This window comes from Camponotus vicinus, unplaced genomic scaffold, assembly GCF_025532165.1.
Source record: "Camponotus vicinus isolate PSW18456_S1 unplaced genomic scaffold, iyCamVici1.0 SCAF_5, whole genome shotgun sequence".
Lineage (NCBI taxonomy): Eukaryota > Metazoa > Arthropoda > Insecta > Hymenoptera > Formicidae > Camponotus > Camponotus vicinus.
This window is the reverse complement of record NW_028141977.1, coordinates 18,245,438-18,263,549: the sequence shown is the minus strand read 5'-3', so window position 1 is coordinate 18,263,549 and position 18,112 is coordinate 18,245,438. Positions and strand designations below refer to the sequence as shown.

General features: G+C 31.4%; 3 protein-coding genes across 4 annotated transcripts; 1 reads left to right on the top strand and 2 right to left on the bottom strand.

Moving 5' to 3' along the window:
* Positions 1-402: 402 nt before the first annotated feature.
* On the top strand, positions 403-9,951 carry Caper (RNA-binding protein 39-like protein Caper). Of its 2 annotated transcripts, XM_083100136.1 has the most exons (9): positions 404-722; positions 1,130-1,203; positions 4,016-4,080; positions 5,726-6,043; positions 6,489-6,693; positions 6,856-7,122; positions 7,292-7,467; positions 7,597-7,767; positions 8,112-9,951. In XM_083100136.1, exons 2-9 carry the CDS (start codon positions 1,186-1,188, stop codon positions 8,407-8,409), a joined length of 1,518 nt encoding a protein of 505 aa, XP_082956262.1. In that variant the 5' UTR covers positions 404-722; positions 1,130-1,185; the 3' UTR covers positions 8,410-9,951. The 2 variants fall into 2 exon arrangements, with proteins under 2 accessions (XP_082956261.1, XP_082956262.1); XM_083100135.1 differs by lacking the exon at positions 1,130-1,203 and having other exon boundaries at positions 403-722.
* LOC145971984 (2',5'-phosphodiesterase 12) lies at positions 9,934-15,250 on the bottom strand. The gene is made up of 7 exons (XM_083100134.1): positions 14,774-15,250; positions 13,554-14,104; positions 13,258-13,397; positions 12,722-13,008; positions 12,487-12,642; positions 12,186-12,306; positions 9,934-12,068 (listed from the first exon to the last, which is right to left on the bottom strand). The coding sequence occupies exons 1-7, from the start codon at positions 15,059-15,061 to the stop codon at positions 11,806-11,808; spliced, it is 1,806 nt and encodes a 601-aa protein (XP_082956260.1). The 5' UTR covers positions 15,062-15,250; the 3' UTR covers positions 9,934-11,805.
* A 469-nt stretch (positions 15,251-15,719) lies between these two features.
* On the bottom strand, positions 15,720-17,601 carry LOC145972051 (uncharacterized). The gene is made up of 3 exons (XM_083100268.1): positions 17,303-17,601; positions 16,387-16,513; positions 15,720-16,329 (listed from the first exon to the last, which is right to left on the bottom strand). Exons 1-3 carry the CDS (start codon positions 17,419-17,421, stop codon positions 15,805-15,807), a joined length of 771 nt encoding a protein of 256 aa, XP_082956394.1. The 5' UTR covers positions 17,422-17,601; the 3' UTR covers positions 15,720-15,804.
* Positions 17,602-18,112: the final 511 nt, after the last annotated feature.

The following is an 18,112-nucleotide window of genomic DNA, read 5'->3' as shown; positions in this document are numbered from 1 at the left end:
TTAACCATTGCATTTTTGTTCAATTGAAAAAATTATCGATATTATTCTATATTACATGATTTTTTTATTGAATTTTTTCTCTGTCTCTTCCCCACTTATTTCATAGGCCAGGGCCAGGGGGGTGCAAGTGCACCGCTTTGCACCCCCCTCCCGGCGCCCATGTATATCGTTGAATTTTCCTTTCTCTCGAGCGACAGTCATGACGTCACAAGGTCCAAACGCGATGCTTGGAGCGCGACCAATCAGGACGAAGGGAGCGAAGATTCCTGCGCTCTGATTGGTAGATGAAACGCTTAGAAATTACGGAGTCAATCGAAGCGCTATTTGTTATTTTCGTAATAGTGGTTGTCGAACGACTCGCGTATTGACGGGCGTCACTTCCGGGAGGAGGAGAACTCGGCTACTTTCCAAACTCTCGCTGGCGGCCATTTTGCCGAGCTCGTCGTCAACGTCCTCGTCGCGTAGCGATCGTTTCTCGTGTTTTTTTAAGTCGCTCGGTCGGTGCTCGAGTCGTTCTATTTAGAACGCTCGTCGTCCGTACGTTATTATAGCTCGTAGTAAATAGGAGCCCTTCTCGTACATATATATGTATCTTTCTTCTCGTCGAACAGCGTAAAAAGTCTGGTCTGCTAATGCGTGGCGTTTCAGAGAGCTCTCCGACTCGTGCAATGGCGGAGGATTTGGATGTCGAAGCGATGCTGGAGGCACCGTATAAGAAGGGGGTAAGCTTTGCTCTTCCGACAATTTCATTTCTATCGTTTACTTCTGTCTGTCATTGTCTCTCTCTCTTTCTCTCTCTCTCGCTCTTATTCTGTCTCATCATCATTTTCTTCGACTCGTGTGTGGACTGCATTATCTGAATGCACGAGACGTGTTTTTTATTTTTTTTTTTTTAATACACGCACTCGCGTAGGAGAGAAAGAGAATCCATCCCTCTATCTCACTTTCGTTCACTCTGTTTTTTTACTCTCTCTCTTTGTGATATATGGATAATTTACATACATATATATATGTATATATATATATATATATGTGTATGTATGTATATGTATATATGTGTAGAACAAAGTACGCCCTTGTCTCTGATATATCATCTATTGATCAACACCTCCGTTTTCTGTACTTATAGATGGTACGTTACATGTACCCTCGCGCTCGTAGGATGTTCGCCAGCGAGTTCCTAGAATGCACTCGAAAGACGAGGTATTAAGATATAGCAATCATCTAACATCATTCTTTACTTAATTCTTTTTTTTCCGTCTCTTCTGTGTCTTCCATCTCTAGTCTCAGTTTCTTTTTATTTATTTTTATTATTTTTTTTTAATTTTTTAATTTTATTTTATTATCTTACAAAGGTGCAACATTTGGTAACATTAGAATGTAGATCATGTGTCATCATGATGCACGCCGGAGGCAGTTTTCAACAATGATAATTTGTGACGGAAAGTTTTGTGCTGTTTATACATATGACGACATTGGTACCCTTAGACAGGAATCACAGAGGTTTTTATTTTAACAAAAACTGAATGAATGTGTATGCTTGACTTTAAGAATGTCTGATTGAGACTTTAACAAATTGCGTATTGAAGGATCTCTGAATTTTGGCATTTACGAATTTAAAGATAGGCAGAGTATTGTTTAAAGATTCATGAATTTATGGATTGAAAGATATCAGCATTTGATTCAAAGTTCACAGTTCTCATATACATACAAAACTCAATACATGCAATTTTTGTACATCTTGGATAAATCAAATGCACTTAATGATACAAAACAATATTTTTTTTTAATACAATGCTTTTCTTAATATGAAATTGTTCTGCCTAGATAAAAAGGCATTATCTTATCTATAAAGTATAAAGAAAATACTTTGCGTATTATAACATTCTGATAATACTCTTCATTCTTCTTGTCTTTCTCTCTCTCACCAAAGATAAACCTGAAAAAAATAATATTTATAAGAGATGATAAATTTTACTATACAGTAATTATACTACATTTATTAATAATTTTATTTCTCTTGAGTTATATGACATTATAAAAAATATAATTTTGTCTTTTTATCATATTTTGTTTGATGTAAATTCTTTTATCTCACTTATCTTATCTTTGTATAATTAGTACATGCTGTAATAATTATACACAGAATTCGTCGATTTTTAAATATCTTATTTATCCTGTGATTTATAACATATTTGCAATATTATTCTTGTTTATATTTATAATTAATATGTTATCTGTTTTATCCTTATATAACGTATTATTTGAATACATTATATATTAATTTTCTCAATTTATATTGAAAAATAATATTTGGTTTTTATTATAGCAAAGCTATAAAATGCATCTATCAAATATTTTATATCCAATCGTCAAAATGCTAAAGTTCTCTAGTGTGCTTTTATGGAACCTCAAAATGTTTTACTTATGTAACAGTTCGTGCGAGCGAGCTCATTTTACAAAATATTTATACCCTGCCTACTGTTTTTTTGTGCAATTTGTAATGATAGCAATTTGCCTTCTAGGTAATGCCATCGATCAGGTATCACAACACTTATTTGCGGTGCGACAGAAGACACGTCAGGCTTCCGAAATTCTTACGTTGCTTTCAGCAATGCTTGTGTATTCTATAAAAGTTGGCATTTTTAAGTTGCTTACAAAATGCTTATCCATCTTGTTGACCCATCATTTTAGGTAGCATAATGCATGTATGTGCATAGAGTTCCAATGTTGAAAATAAAAACACAATAATAATAATATTTTTAATAATATTATTTTTTATTATTATAATAATACATTGTATTATATGTCAAAAAATGCGTTGATTCTTCAAGAAATTGGGTAAGAATTTTGTAAGCATCTTGTTTATTACATTTTGTGCCACATGAAAGTACGAGAATATGCTGATCAGCAAATTGTGTGGAAAAGAAAATTACAATGAAATTTTTTAAAGAAAATGTTGCTTTTGTGTTTTTCGTAAAAATAATCCTTTTATCTTAGTCAAATTTAATTGAACGAACTAAAAAGAGTTCATCTTCATGTTCAAATATTCATTACTTGTATATATGTTATTGCTATTCAAGTATTCGTGTTACAACAAGAATAAAAGAAACATTTTCTCCAGACTCGGTCAGATCGCAGATCTGCGTGAGTTGCACAAGTGCTTTGTCCGGTTGATTTCTTCCCTGTGTACCGGGAGGAGAAAAAGGTTGATTTGTGATAAAACGATCCCCAATTAATGAGACACTCCCTGTAATCGGTAAATGCGCGCGGGCAATCGTAGGCAATCGTAGCGATTAGGGTTGCTCACTCGCGTCTTTCGCTTTGAAATCGTGCTGTCTTTGATGAGGGCTCTCTTTTACAGAAGAAAAAGGATGTGTGGTTGGCCATTGGTAGTTTAAAGACCAAGGCATGCTCAACCCAAGATTGCAATGCTTTCCTAAAACCCGATAAAGCGATTGGTAAGTCTGAGCCAGGTGCATGCGACCACGTCGCATCGCTATGCTCGCCCCGTCTGTCTCTCTCTCTCTCTTTCTCTCTCTCTATTTCTATCACACACATGCTCTCTCTCACCCTCGCTCTCTCTTCTTTTCTTGTACCTTTCCCTTCCTCAGCGCTCTCGGGGACCTACATAGAATCCTGAAAAAAAAAGATGAGAAAGAGTACGAGAATTGACGCCGACGTCTGTCTCTGTCATCCAGCATAAGAAAAAAATAGCATTGCTCTTCCGCAGCAAGGAGAAAGGTTGCTACCGTAGTAATATCGACAGGATAAGAAAAAGAAAAACAGATTCTCTCTCGTTCCCAATTCTTGTCGAATTTGATATACAGATTTGTAGAGAACCCGGAAAAGAGATAATAACATTGTTATATTTGTATATAATTTCATATAGCTAAAAGAAACACTATCGTTACGAAATTTACTAACGTTCTACGATTTGCTTTTTGTCCCCTTGTTCGCGCGTCCCTGCCACATCGACTGGCTGGCATGGCATTCAACTGTTTGCTGTTCGTAGGAGCAGGACTCCTCCTCCAAAGACAAGTCCTCCAAGGAGAATGGGTCTAGTCGCAAATCGTCTGGGTGAGTAGAACACTTTTATATGAATTATTTTGTTATATTAAGGATTAATTAAGTGGAGAATGTTAATGAAAGAGTTACGAGACTCTTAATTGCACGACCCTAGTATTTAACTTTAAAACTAAGCAATATTATAGATGATTCTATCATGTGTTAAAACCTGCTGGTATCTAAGTTTTTTGCTAAGACAGAATTATCGACCTAATTGCCATCGTTTCGCATTTATTCGTCACGCTTTGGGATTTTTATTTGGGTCACTTGTGAAATGAGTAATTTGTATCGATACATCTGAATTGTGCTATTAAATGCGACGCATTAATAATAAAGGGGCGATTGATAACATCATAACATTCAATCATGTTTCGCACAACGATTAAGAATCAAGTATACTTTGGTCTTTTTCAATTTAATTTCGATGGACTTTAATCGCAAGAAAAGATTGCGGTAAAATTTGAAAACTATAAAAGATCTAAATTTTTTTGTGCCTTTGTCAGGATATCCTTTTAACCCGAAATTATACTTGTAAAATTGTACAAGTTGCAATTGTAAAATTATCAAAAAGTCTGAACAAAACTGTAATTCGTATATTGGTGTTAGCATGCCATGAATGCTGATGAACTGCAAATTTATATTGTCAATTCGAGTTATATTAAAGAGGAAAGTCTACTAAAGTGTTATCTCTTGCATAACCATGTCTTTGCGCCATAATTGAAGCAGCGTTAGTCACTCGTTTTAACAGACCCATCTGAAGTTTTATTCTCTTTGTTATAGACCCCATACAATTAGTGTAAATGCTGGTTAATTTGATAATTCCAAAGGTTAAACCTGACGATGGTAAGTATATATAGGAAGAATATCTGTATTACAGATTCCTCTCGCGAACTCGAAAAATGCAACTTCTTTAATAATTCTCAAAAATAAAAATAAAGACACAATATATATAGAATCACGAACTACTTGCGTTATCATCTTAACACAATCAAATCTTGGGAAACTCGATATTTAAATTCCGGGAAATTTGATAACGCAACTTCGTTTTCTAACTGTAACTGAATTAGGTATTGCTAGAGAATTAATCTAAAACGCGCATTTTCGAGCGCTCCTCTCATTTTATATATATATTATCCAAATTATTTTGTATAAAAAGAATGGTATTATATAATTCAATCCAAATACACTAGTGAAATATACTCTGCAATAATAACATTTCATAATCATCATAAACATTGATGGAGAGATGTTGAAATCTTGTTTTTATTCTCAATTATAATATATTTTATTTTTAAATATATAAAGTATATTATTCTATAAATTTTAGGGATTATTTCGCAAGATGTTTCAGACCTATTTTCAATATTTTTTTAAAAAAGTTCATAAATTTTGTCGTTTATTTTTTTATCTTTTTAATACTTACTTTTTTTAATACTTCATGATTTAAATATTTTGAGATCTTCACTTTGACATTCTTTTTAATTTCTAGCATAAATTAATATGTCTGATACATCCTGACAATACATCTACAATAACGATTACACATGGATATTTTGTGTCTCCACTTTGGTATATTTAAAGATTTATTGAATTGGGCATTACTCGATCCTCTTCATTTTGAGCGGACCTTTTAATTGAAGTACTTTTCTTTTTATAGGAAAAGCAAACATCGTTCGCGTTCTCGTTCACGATCTCGAGATCGCGATCGTCGAGAAAAGGACAAAGATCGGCGGGATCGTGACAGAGACAGGGACCGGGATCGTGATCGGGACAGGGATCGCGATCGCGACCGCGACCGTCGACGCAGATCGCGATCACGAGACAGGCGGGACCGCGACAGAGATCGTGATGATAGGGACAGGGAGAGGCGAGACAGAGACAGAGATAGGGATAGGAGAAGAAAGAGATCACTAACACCACTCACTCTTCCTAGAGCTCGACCACCGTTCGGCAAAGGTCACAGTCCTCTTGGAATGTAAGTATATCTTACATAAGTTGGGATTTATACTTTGGAGAATATCATACTTTAATAAGGATCGAAATTGTTATTTATAATACATAAATACCAGATTGTTTTGACGTCTCTTATGAGCCTGTCTATTCTATTTAGATTTTTTATAAAAACAAGATTATATTTAATTTATGATAAAATCTAATTAACAGTTTTAAATAATATTCTTTCGTGATAAAATGCATAATTGACTAGACCCAATCATGAAGCTGCAATTTATGATTTTGGGGGATATATTTATGCTAAATTAATTTGAATATGAGGTTTCGCTTGTTTTGTTACTAATTACATATATATTACAGTAACAGAAATTAATATTCAACAATATCATACTAATAAATCAGAAATTTTTTTTAACTTTTCAACACGTTCTCTTTTTTATATTTACTGACAAAAATATTGTTTTCAGAAATGATGAATTGACACCAGAAGAGCGAGATGCTCGGACTGTTTTTTGTATGCAACTGAGTCAGCGAATCCGTGCACGAGACTTGGAGGAATTTTTCTCGAGTGTCGGCAAAGTGCAAGATGTTAGGTTAATTACATGCAACAAAACTCGAAGATTTAAGGGCATTGCTTATGTCGAATTCAAAGATCCAGAAAGTGTGACACTCGTGAGTATATTCACGTTACGTTATTATACAATTGGAGATAACTAATGATAACTGACTAATAATATTTCTTAAAACAATAATATTTCCTGAGTTTTAAATGAAATTTTTTTAAAGAATCAAACAGGTAGAAAAAATTTTCTTTACTTTCACATTGTTTTGCAGGCTCTCGGTCTATCAGGTCAGAAGCTCCTTGGAGTACCTATTGTAGTGCAGCATACACAAGCTGAGAAGAATCGCATGGGCAATTCGATGCCAAACCTAATGCCTAAAGGACAAACGGGACCTATGCGATTATATGTAGGATCTCTCCATTTTAATATCACAGAAGATATGCTTCGCGGGATTTTCGAACCATTCGGAAAAATTGATAATATACAATTAATTATGGATCCTGAGACCGGACGTAGTAAAGGTTACGGTTTTCTGACGGTAAATTTTTCTAGTCTTATCTGTGTAAACGTCTCTTCTCTTTAAATACGCGAAATTATTGTATTATTTCTTTGTATTGTTCAATGATTGGATCGATATCTTTTAAACAATTCATATAAAGGTTGATATTATAGCTATGTAAAATTCAAAATCTTTATTACATTTTCAGTTCAGAAATGCAGATGATGCGAAGAAAGCTTTAGAACAATTGAATGGATTCGAGCTTGCTGGTAGACCTATGAAAGTTGGCAATGTAACAGAACGAACTGATTTGATTCAAGGACCGTCTCTTCTCGATACGGATGAATTAGATCGTAGTGGTATTGATCTCGGTGCAACTGGAAGGTACGTAAAGTTAGTATAAAAACAGAGAAAAATATACAAATAAAGAAAGATAAAAGAAAAGAGTATAAATATGCACATATAAATATAAAACAGTATGTTTAAAATATTTGCACAATATATTCTTTGTAGATTACAACTGATGTTCAAGTTGGCGGAAGGTACCGGTCTGGAAATTCCTCCTGCTGCAGCAAACGCTTTAAATATGGCTCCAGTCATGACACAACCACAACCACCACCTCAGGCAGCGCCTCCAATCGCAACACAGTGCTTTATGTTATCAAACATGTTCGATCCTCAAAAGTAAGTTGCCTAGATTTCTTGGTATCAAAGTAGCATTTATGAATTTACTTTGTAAATTGCATATTTGTAGACCTGGTGTCATGTATATCATACTTTCACTAGGGGGAATATATATGCTAGATAAAAATATTATCATTTTACTTAAGCATATCTAAAGTTTCTTTTATGCAAAGTAATGGTAATATGACAAGCTTATTGTAGAAATATTTTTTTGAATAATCAATCTATTAATATTAATTTTTATTAAATATTAAAAGTGTAAATTCGTAAATATTATTAATAATAAAACTATTTTTTCTGCAAAATTAATTTAAAATTATAACTTTTATATCGTATTGTTTCAGTGAGACAAATCCTAATTGGGCAAAGGAAATTCGCGACGATGTAATCGAGGAATGTAACAAGCACGGCGGCGTGCTACATGTATACGTGGACCAAGCGTCACCGCAAGGCAACGTTTATGTAAAATGTCCGTCGATTGCAACCGCCGTGGCGGCTGTAAACTCACTACATGGTCGATGGTTTGCCGGTCGCGTCATAACCGCCGCCTATGTGCCAGTAGTGAATTATCACTCTCTATTCCCGGACGCGATGACCGCGTTGCAATTATTGGTGCCAAGTGCGCCGCGAAGAGGAATGTGATAATCTTAAAACGAGCAAGCGAGCAACAATCGTCCACTGATGTGTAAATCCTTGCGTAGTATTGCGTTCTATTGTCATTCATACACACATTCATACATATACACACTCACATCATCGCTGTCACGTAAGACTGCATTTTTTTTATTAATAAAGTGGGAAAAGGAAGCATCTCCGACTTAAGATTTTCACGAGAATAATTGTGTCGCAATGGCATAAATTCATAGCATATCGTAAATGCAATAAGTTCAAATTATCTCATTCACATCATCATGCATCGTTTGCATGAGTTTTTGATCGAAATGTAATCAAAGTTTGTGTCAATTGAAGAATGTTTGAAATTTTTTGCTCAACATTTTGAATCTGACTATTTCAGATATACATCAATTGAAAAATTTATGGATTACAAAATAAATTATTTTTTTCGTATTATATATGCACATATGTTCAAAATTCTTATTTTCATGATATAATAAACAGATAATGAATATTTCGACTAAACAGATATCGAGTACTTCGAATTTTTCTTGGTAATATAATAAATAATGCAATATATATCAAATATATATTTAGTTATATACTTGTATTATGATTATAAAAAGAATTTGTTATAGAAAAAATGCGTATATACATATATGTAAACTATTTTCAAAGTCGTTTTTCTATTTCGCATAAAAATACATAAATGTTCTACTTATAAAATAACGATTAAAAAAATATGAGGACAAAAAATTAAGTATATGACAGTTAAATTTATGGCAGATTCAAAATGTTAACAATGCTAACAGTAACATATGCAGTTTCGTTTCTGCAGATATAATGATAGTCAATACTTTATTTCTTTGAAAATTAAAAAATAAATATTTATTCACACAATAGCAAGTTTTATTTCACATATATTTTGCATTCATCGTAGCATGTTTTTGAAATTCGTTTTCATGTCAATATCAATATGTTCAATCAATCATTTAAAACGGTTATTTTAAATAAAAGAAAACTTAATCTTCTCATTCTTAATCTATTTATAATGCTAATCTTGTATTTAAAATATGGGAAACATTAAGTATCAAAATAATAAAGGTACCTGTCAGTTATCTAATTAATTTTAATTCCTTGCTTTTTACTTTATATCTTCCCTAAATTTGTAGCTAAAATTTAAACAAAAAGAAAACTCATTGATTAGGATTCTATTTTCAACTTGTATCGAAATTTAAAAATATATCAGCTTGTGCATTATCACATATTTACATTGGGAATGAGAGGATTAACATACATTTATAATGATTATGACAATGAGAGTAACGAGGATTATGTTAAGCTACACATTATATTTGTTATATATACATATGGAAAATGGAAGAGCAAAAATGTATGGTAGTAAAAACAAAATTTACATACGTTAGGACCTTTCACTCGGCTGATTGTTACATTGATTCACGACAAGATATTCCTTATTTTTATTAGCGTAATTTACACGATTTTGCAGTAGGTTATCATTTTAATAAAAAGCTATTGTGATCAGAAACAAATAAAGTACATAATATATACCATATAAAATCTTCCTATAAGTAGTAAAATGCAATCGTAGAATTTTTAATTATATGTTGGAACACTCTTTTGTGTACACAGTTATAACAAAAATAATAGACCAAGTAAGACTCGTTTTTGGAGTCAAATTTTCTGGTTGTTGAAATGTTCTATATTAAAACAAAATAAAAGGCTAATAAAATTATTGTAAGAAGAGTCAAACTTGAAATGATTAGTTAAAGAACGAAGTGTAAGGATTTTACATAAAATGTTCTTGTTTGTATTCGTATAATTGTACATGCTGTAAGATTTCATATAAATAATTACGTTAAACCTGAAACTATAATTAAAAATTTTTTCTAAATTAAGATAATTTATTTCTTTAGATTTCCGTCCTTTGATTTGATTAAATAATGAGAAGAGTCTTAAAATCTCAAAATCTCATAGTTTATGGAATATAAAATAGTATAAAAGGGCTGAATATAATATCTTTAAGTTATATTATATGCACAAGCACACAGTGTTTTGTGTAAAATGACATGATTGCATATTTTCGAATATACAATAGAAAAGAGAAATAGATAAATAGAAAAATGTTTCAACCATAAAATATTCATATATATAATAATTTTTCCCTTTCTAAAATATATCTCGGAAGATCTTTATACATCAAACATTTTATGTAATTTCGGATTCAGGTAGTCAAATTATGAAAAATTTTTAATCGTTACATGTAGACTTTGATAAAGTTGATTACGAAACGCAAAAAATTCAATTTTTTTGTTTTTACAAAATAAAAGATTCATAGAAAATATTTTGCGCAATAAAATGAGAAATTTGTAGTTTAATAAAATTCAAAATTCTTATTTAGATCTCTAAGATGGAACCATCAAAGAAAGAAACAATTAATTTGTATATAAGTTTTTGTAAATTATAATCCTAAGTAGCGTCGTAAACACATAAGTAATGTCACTTTATTGTATCTTCGTATTAATGAAATATAAATGTATACTTTGATGATTATAAACAAATGCGTTTTATTATATGCCTAACACGCATGCTTATGCATACATAATATACGTACATGTATATAATAGTGCTTGGAATCCATCTAATGAAATATAAGCTACATATCAGTTCATATTCATATTTCACTAAATGGTTTTCGAGAATTTTTTTTTAATTATTTCATAGAAAAAATTAACTTGTTAACTATATAGTATGTGCTTTCACTTTATTATATTTATTTGTATCAGAAAAGGCTTATCAACTCTTCTGAAAAATGTATGAAGCGAAGAATTTAATTCTAAGATCTGCCAACTATAAATCTATTTTTATACAAAGTCACGTATCACTCCAATGGACTTGGGCCAATTGGATTCAATATTTTACTATTTATTAATCTATAAACTGAAAAGAGAATCTTGCTTTTATCATCTTACTTCAATGATTACAGTAAGAAAAAAATAGGAGCTTTGACATTGTTAAAAAAAGGTAATTTATATAATTAAATATTTTGAAATAAAACTTGATTTCTAAAAAATCTCAGTTAAGGTTGATCTGACAATAAATTAACAATATAAAAAATTATACGTTAAAATATGAACGGAAGTAAAAAAGAGCCAATAAATAAATAAAAATAGGTAAAATAGAGAATTATATATAAAAATCTCAAGAAATAGTTTAATTATAAATATAAATTTCAATTATAAGGCTAGAGATTTTACGTTTGAATTGTAAACTCTTTTATATATATATAACATTTGTGTGTATGATTGTGGTCTAATTTAGTTACTATATATTTAATATAAGTGAGGATTAATACTAGGACAGAGCTTTATGTGACAAAAATAATTTCAATGTGTATATTTATCATTCTTTTAACTTTAAATCTGCGCACAAGGATATATGATCACTAGGAAACACTACAGATGGCAAACCCGTATGAAGAGTAATATCTTCTTTACTAGGCATTGGGATTATCTGTTCCACTTCAAATTTATCTTTTTCGTAAAATATGTAATCTAAGCAACCAGAGAACTCTGGCGTGTAATTCGTATATTGTGGCGTACCACAAGCGCTAGACATGCAAAGATCCTGCGTTAGGGATACATTTTCTATAGCTTCCTCGGTATCTGAAAACGAAAGATATTTTATTACAATTGAACTGATCGCATACACATCGTGTTCAAATTAATAAACAATGAAATTAAAAAAAAGGCTTTCGGAAATTGATATGAAAAATCACTCACTACTTCTCCAGTCTTCGCATGTTTTCGGAATGTAATTTTCAGTCATTAACTGATAAATGCCACATTCCGGCACACTGTTAAAATCTCCGCAAAGTATTACGCTTACGTTACACTCGGGATTCTGTCAATGTATGTATACACAGTTTTGTAATTATAATTGCAAAATTATAATATAAAATATGAATTTGAAAATACGTTTAAGCTTTGAGTAATTTATACGAATATTAGAGTAACGTTTCTAAATTATATTTTTTTTCTGAATATATAAATGTAAATAATTTTTATCGAAAAAAATATGTACCTCTTCTTGTATTTTTTTCGCCATTTCATGTACATATGTAATCGTGTAATACCCTTGCAATAAACGTATGTGATCCGCATCGGGTTTAAAGTATAAATGCGTATTACCGATGATCAAGATTTCAGATTGGTTCTCTTTAGATCGCAATGTCGTTACCTAAATTATCACTAAATTTAATCTTTTCAATTGGTACTAATATTGTAATAATATTGATAATGAGCAATCATATGATTACCTGAATGGTTGTATTTCTACTAGAGAATCTCTCTTTTGTCTTATTGTTATTAATTTTGGACCAAATAGTAGCGAATCTTGGAAAATCGATATTTTTAGCCATTACGCTGTATTCAAATCTTAATTTCTCGAATTTTTCTTGATTAAAAAACGTGGCAAGTCCTTCGTTAATTTCATTCTTTGTAACGAATACGCCATCGTAATTTAACATATACAAAGATGGCAACAAATCATGCTCATATACACTCCTGTCTACTTCTTGCAGACAAATTATGTCACTGTTAAATCCTGCAAAAAAAAATATAAATTTTTACTGTTGTTTTGATTCAGTAATCTAAAATAACATTTTACTTTAATACTTGAAGAAATTCTGAAGAATTAGAAAATAAGTGATCTCATTTTTATTTAAATAATAAAACAAAATAAATAATATTTATCAATCATCGTTTTAAGATTTTAAACATTCAAGAAATTTTTTTATGTTTAATAAAAAAATAAAAGATAAAATAATTTTAAAATTATACGTTTATCACATACCTATTATTTCTTTTAGTATTAATTGCTTTCTATAATCCATATCTAATGCATATTGTGGACAATATGGATATAATACATCCTTGGAAAAATCAGAATCAGCATATGTATCTGCTAGTATATTGTAAGACATTATCCTAAAACTGAATATTTGTTCTCTTTAATAAATATATTATGTATAAGTAAAATGTATGCTTGATATAATTTTTATTTTGTTGTACTCTACGAACACAATACAAATTTGTTCAGCTTATATTTATCACATTTTATGAGTACCATATACATATATGTATATATACCTTCTGCCTAATAATTTATGTTTTGTAAACTGGTGTCGAATATCAAATGGGCATGGTCCAGGACCAGCTTCCACAACGTTTTTCGATTCCACTTCCATGTTACAACCGGAATCCGATTCATTTCGCGGTTCGCAGCTAATCTTTAAGTTGCAACCAATATCAGACACATTCGGTTCATACAGAAATCCACTTCCTACGTGTGTCCATACATTTGACTTGTCGTTAATAGCATCATTTTTATACCAGTTAAATATCGATTGTTTCTTGTCAGTATACAGTGACTCAAATTTAGATGGATAAGTCGGAAAACCCACTAGTATACTCGATGGTAACGACATATTGATAATATAAGGCGCATTTTGTTTCACTAAGAACATCTTCTCGAAAATGACTAGCTTAAGTTTTGCGCTATCCTGTAAAAGGCTCTCGCATAATACATTGCCATCTACTTTGATATCATCCTTGAGAAGCATGATCTTCCCAGTATCCACATTGTCATTTGGCAGAGCAGATGTATCCAAAGCGGCATTTTTTTTTCTTTTTCTCTCCACCTAAAAAAATTTTTTTTTATTCATGATTAGATATTTTATATTTTCTCTTTAATTTTTATATAAAGTCTAGTTAGAAATTATATAATAATTCTTCAAAAATTTTTTTAATTTTTTTTTAAACAGTATATAAGAAGTATTATTTTGTTTTTCAAAATTATTTTTAAAGGAAATTTCTGTTTCTTTAATTTTAACAATTTTTAAAATATCTTGTGTATTGTGAGAGAGAGAGAGAGAGAGGAAAGTATAATACTATAATTATAATAAAATTCATTATATTAACAAAATATAATTTCTTTTAATATAAACTACTTTAAAAAAGGAAGAAAAGCATGTACCAATTATTCATTGATTATTCATTGACTCGCATTGAAAAACCTATGTAGAAGCAATCAGTCATATCAAAGTATAATTTGAAATCATAAATAACATTTGTTTTGCAGAAATAAGAGTTTTATATCTATATAATATCTATATAATATTATATCTATATAAGTAACAGAATGCAATTAGTTCCAAGTTTTAGATTCAACATATCAGATTTGAATGTCGCAGGCCAATAATTCAAACATTTCAATTTTTTCTATTGAACGCAATAACATTCATTACAAATAGGTAGATATTTTCTACATATCTAAGCTAACTTGCAAATGTTTCATTTCGCGTTCGCACCTTTCTGTTTATGATCTTGCAAACGTTTGTGTCGATCCTCTTGAGGAAACTGTTCACGCTCTCCGCGATCTGTCTGGAGAAGTTGAACTGACGGTCGACATTCATCGTCTCGTCCACGTAGCGGAACGAGATGTCGAACACCTCGCTACCCTTTTCGTAGCGGAGGAAAGCCTCGTTCATCTTTAATATGTGCCTCGGGTGCACGTGTTTGCCGCGAAACGACGTGAAAATCAACGAGACCGGAGAAGCTCTGTACGCGAACAATTTTACTGCCAACACACTTTGCATTATAATCGCATTCGCATTTCGTTCATCGAAACAGTACAGTTTCGATTAAAGCTGATTAAAAATCAAATTTAATAATTTTTAAGTAAGTGTAAGTTGAAGAGACGAGTTTCAGTGTTGGGAGAAAAATAAATTTGAGGTTATAAATATCGTGTTCGTGATGTTCTCATTTCGCGCATGTGCAAGACATGTTTATCGACGTATAAATCGCCTGACACGCAGTTCTGCCGTATCATTTTGGGGCATCTTTCGATTACTCGGGAAAGTAGAGACCTGCATTAATCATGATCGTGTTACAAGAAAGCGGATTTCTTTTTTGTATCGACGGATGTTGATCGTAGATTATTTTACATGTTAGATGGCGCCATAAGGTTAGAAAAAAATTGGCGCTTATTTTTTATTTAATAAAAAAATATACTAAATATAATATAATTAATATAATTATATATTATATAATTATAATTATATTATTAGTATATTATAATTATAATTATATTTTTTATTATTATATTATATTATTATATAATTATATTAAATTAATTATATTAATTTGACTGATTCTATGAAAGATTCGGAAAACCCAAAAATTTAGGAGAAATAAAACTTTTAGTTACTACAAATCTTTAAATCTTTATTTTAGAATATTTTTATTTTTGCAATTTTGCTCCTCTCTCTCTCTCTCTCTCTCTCTCTCTCTCTCTCTCTCTCTCTCTCTCTCTTGTGAAATAGTAATACAATGCAATGGTTTATTTTCCGTTTTCTGATTTTATTTCTTCATATTTTTCTGTTTTTGTACCCTTGTTATTTTCTAATTCCGTTTCTTCGCGTTCCTCTGATTTTATCTCTTCGGATTTTTCTAATTTTATTCCTTCATATGTTTCTGATTTAGCGTCCTCGTATCTGTCTCCTGTTTTTTCGCGTTTTTCTAATCTAGTTTCCATGGATTTCTCCGATTTAGTTTCCTCGTATTTTTCTCTTTCTGTTTCTTCATATTTTTCCGATCTCGTTTCCGCAAATTTCTCTGATTTAATTTCCTCGCATTTTTCCGATTTCGCTTCTTCATGTTCCTTATGTAATTCCTCGTGCTCTTCTAATTTCGTTTCTTCACATTCGTTTAATTTCGTATCGTCATGTTTTGCAGTAAAGATTGGTTCTTCTTCAACTTTAGAATTGAACCTTTTCTTTAAATCTTCCTTTCTTCCTTTCTTCAATCGTTCTGTTCTTGTTGGATATTTAACGGTCACGCATGTCGGTACTTTTCTTTTAACCATCTGTAATTTTGCAAATTTAATCATCGCTCACGCAATAGCCGCTTAATGATTGCTTACCATACGAGGTAGTATTTTTTTAGTCGGTTTTCGAGCAGTTATAGTCTTGTCCCAAGCCTGTTTCTCCTGCCACCAAATACGCTGATAATCGTTCGCGAGCAATTGTTCGATGCAAGGACGTCTTTCTCTGCGAAAATTAAATCGTAAATAAAAATATAATTATTTATATGTAATTATTATTATTATTATTATGTAATTATTATTATTATTATTTATATGTAATTATAATTATTTTAGATAATATATAATTATTGTATACAATTATATTATATAAATTTTCATACAATTATTTTCTCTCTATTTTATATAATATAATAATTAATATATAGATATAACACAAGAGAAGATCATAGTTTTCCTTGAAATTTGATAGAGAAAAAGATTTAAAGTAGACAATTCAAGAAGAATTTTTTTATTTATTATTTATACTTCAATGTTTATTTATTTGCTTCTGCGTTTTTTCTCTTTCTATTATAATTCTTCAGTATTTTTTTGGAAATCTTTAGATTTGTTTGAAAATTTTTTCCCTCCATGATGCTATTTCCTTAGGGCGCATTTATATCTTGGCAGTAAAGCAAAAAAGTGGAAAGCCAATCACACGCTGATGAAAAATCCAATGTGTAAGCAGTACATTAGAAGGACAAAACGTAGAAATTGTAATTACCAGCGCGAGTTCTAATTGGCTTCTGCTTTTCTGTCAATGTGTAAATGCGCCTTACATAAAGCACGAGAATTATTTCAATTTATTTCATTCTCTCTTGCAATCTATTGATAATATTCTATGATTGAACATCTGATTATGGTGTCTTAGTTTCTTATATGATATATGATTATATAATTATATCTCTGAGTTAAATATATGACTGGATCGCGAGGATTTTCTCCTGTCTTTATTAAGTGCGGCAAATATTCATACTTTTCATAAGACGGCACGAATACTCTCGTCGTCGTGTAGCTCGAGGACACGATGTTGTCCGGTATTTTGCGGGGCACCGCGGGCGTCCATCTTTTGAAGCGGATGTCCGTCGCATTCATGCGGATGATCCCGAAGGCGCCTTCAACGTATCTGAATCTATCGGCGCGAGGCGCGCGAACGAGTGTCCGCGATTTTAAAACGGTTTATTCTCGGATCTTCTCGGATTTGGTAAGTTCCGGCGAAGGTTATCGCGAATCGCGGCGGACAACAAGATTGGACTTGACAAGTGCGAATCGAGACGAACATTGCAACGAAGGCGGCTGTGGAACGCGATGCCGATTTTCTCGCCGAAATGTTTGGCGCGAGGTTATCCAGCAACGACTCGTCGATACAAATGGCTGCAAATTTCGAGGTATGTGTCGACAGTTTCGGCGAACAATATATTCGTACTTTGCACAACTGCACTTTTATTTACATCTTCCGAAAATGGCACAAGCGTAATAGATGATATGTTGTCACGCAATAATATTTTATGGATGACATTACGTAGAGAAAAAAAAAGATTCTGGAAAGAAAAAGGGAGAGTGTGCGGTTGAAAAGAATATACGTAATGTTATTTATATCGCGCGTGTATTTTATACCTCTTATTTTTTTTTCCATCACCAAAACGCTATATTTGTATTATTTTATCGTTTCAAAAAACAAGATACATTTAAAATGCGAATAAAAATTGCAAATGTTACATATCTCGAATATGATAATTTTTTAATTTCTTATTACAAAAATTCTGTTTTGCAAACGTGAATTTTT

Coding starts and splice junctions, on each gene's coding strand:
- Caper (XM_083100135.1), top strand. CDS start 633: ATGCGTGGCGTTTCAGAGAGCTCTCCGACTCGTGCAATGGCGGAGGAT. Junction 7,123..7,291: donor AAGGTTACGGTTTTCTGACG/GTAAATTTTTCT, acceptor TTACATTTTCAG/TTCAGAAATGCAGATGATGC. Junction 7,468..7,596: donor GATCTCGGTGCAACTGGAAG/GTACGTAAAGTT, acceptor TATTCTTTGTAG/ATTACAACTGATGTTCAAGT.
- LOC145971984 (XM_083100134.1), bottom strand. CDS start 15,061: ATGCAAAGTGTGTTGGCAGTAAAATTGTTCGCGTACAGAGCTTCTCCG. Junction 12,643..12,721: donor GTAGAAATACAACCATTCAG/GTAATCATATGA, acceptor GTGATAATTTAG/GTAACGACATTGCGATCTAA. Junction 12,307..12,486: donor CGAAAAAAATACAAGAAGAG/GTACATATTTTT, acceptor ATACATTGACAG/AATCCCGAGTGTAACGTAAG.
- LOC145972051 (XM_083100268.1), bottom strand. CDS start 17,421: ATGAATGCGACGGACATCCGCTTCAAAAGATGGACGCCCGCGGTGCCC. Junction 16,514..17,302: donor TTCGTGCCGTCTTATGAAAA/GTATGAATATTT, acceptor TAATTTTCGCAG/AGAAAGACGTCCTTGCATCG. Junction 16,330..16,386: donor AAAAAATACTACCTCGTATG/GTAAGCAATCAT, acceptor GCAAAATTACAG/ATGGTTAAAAGAAAAGTACC.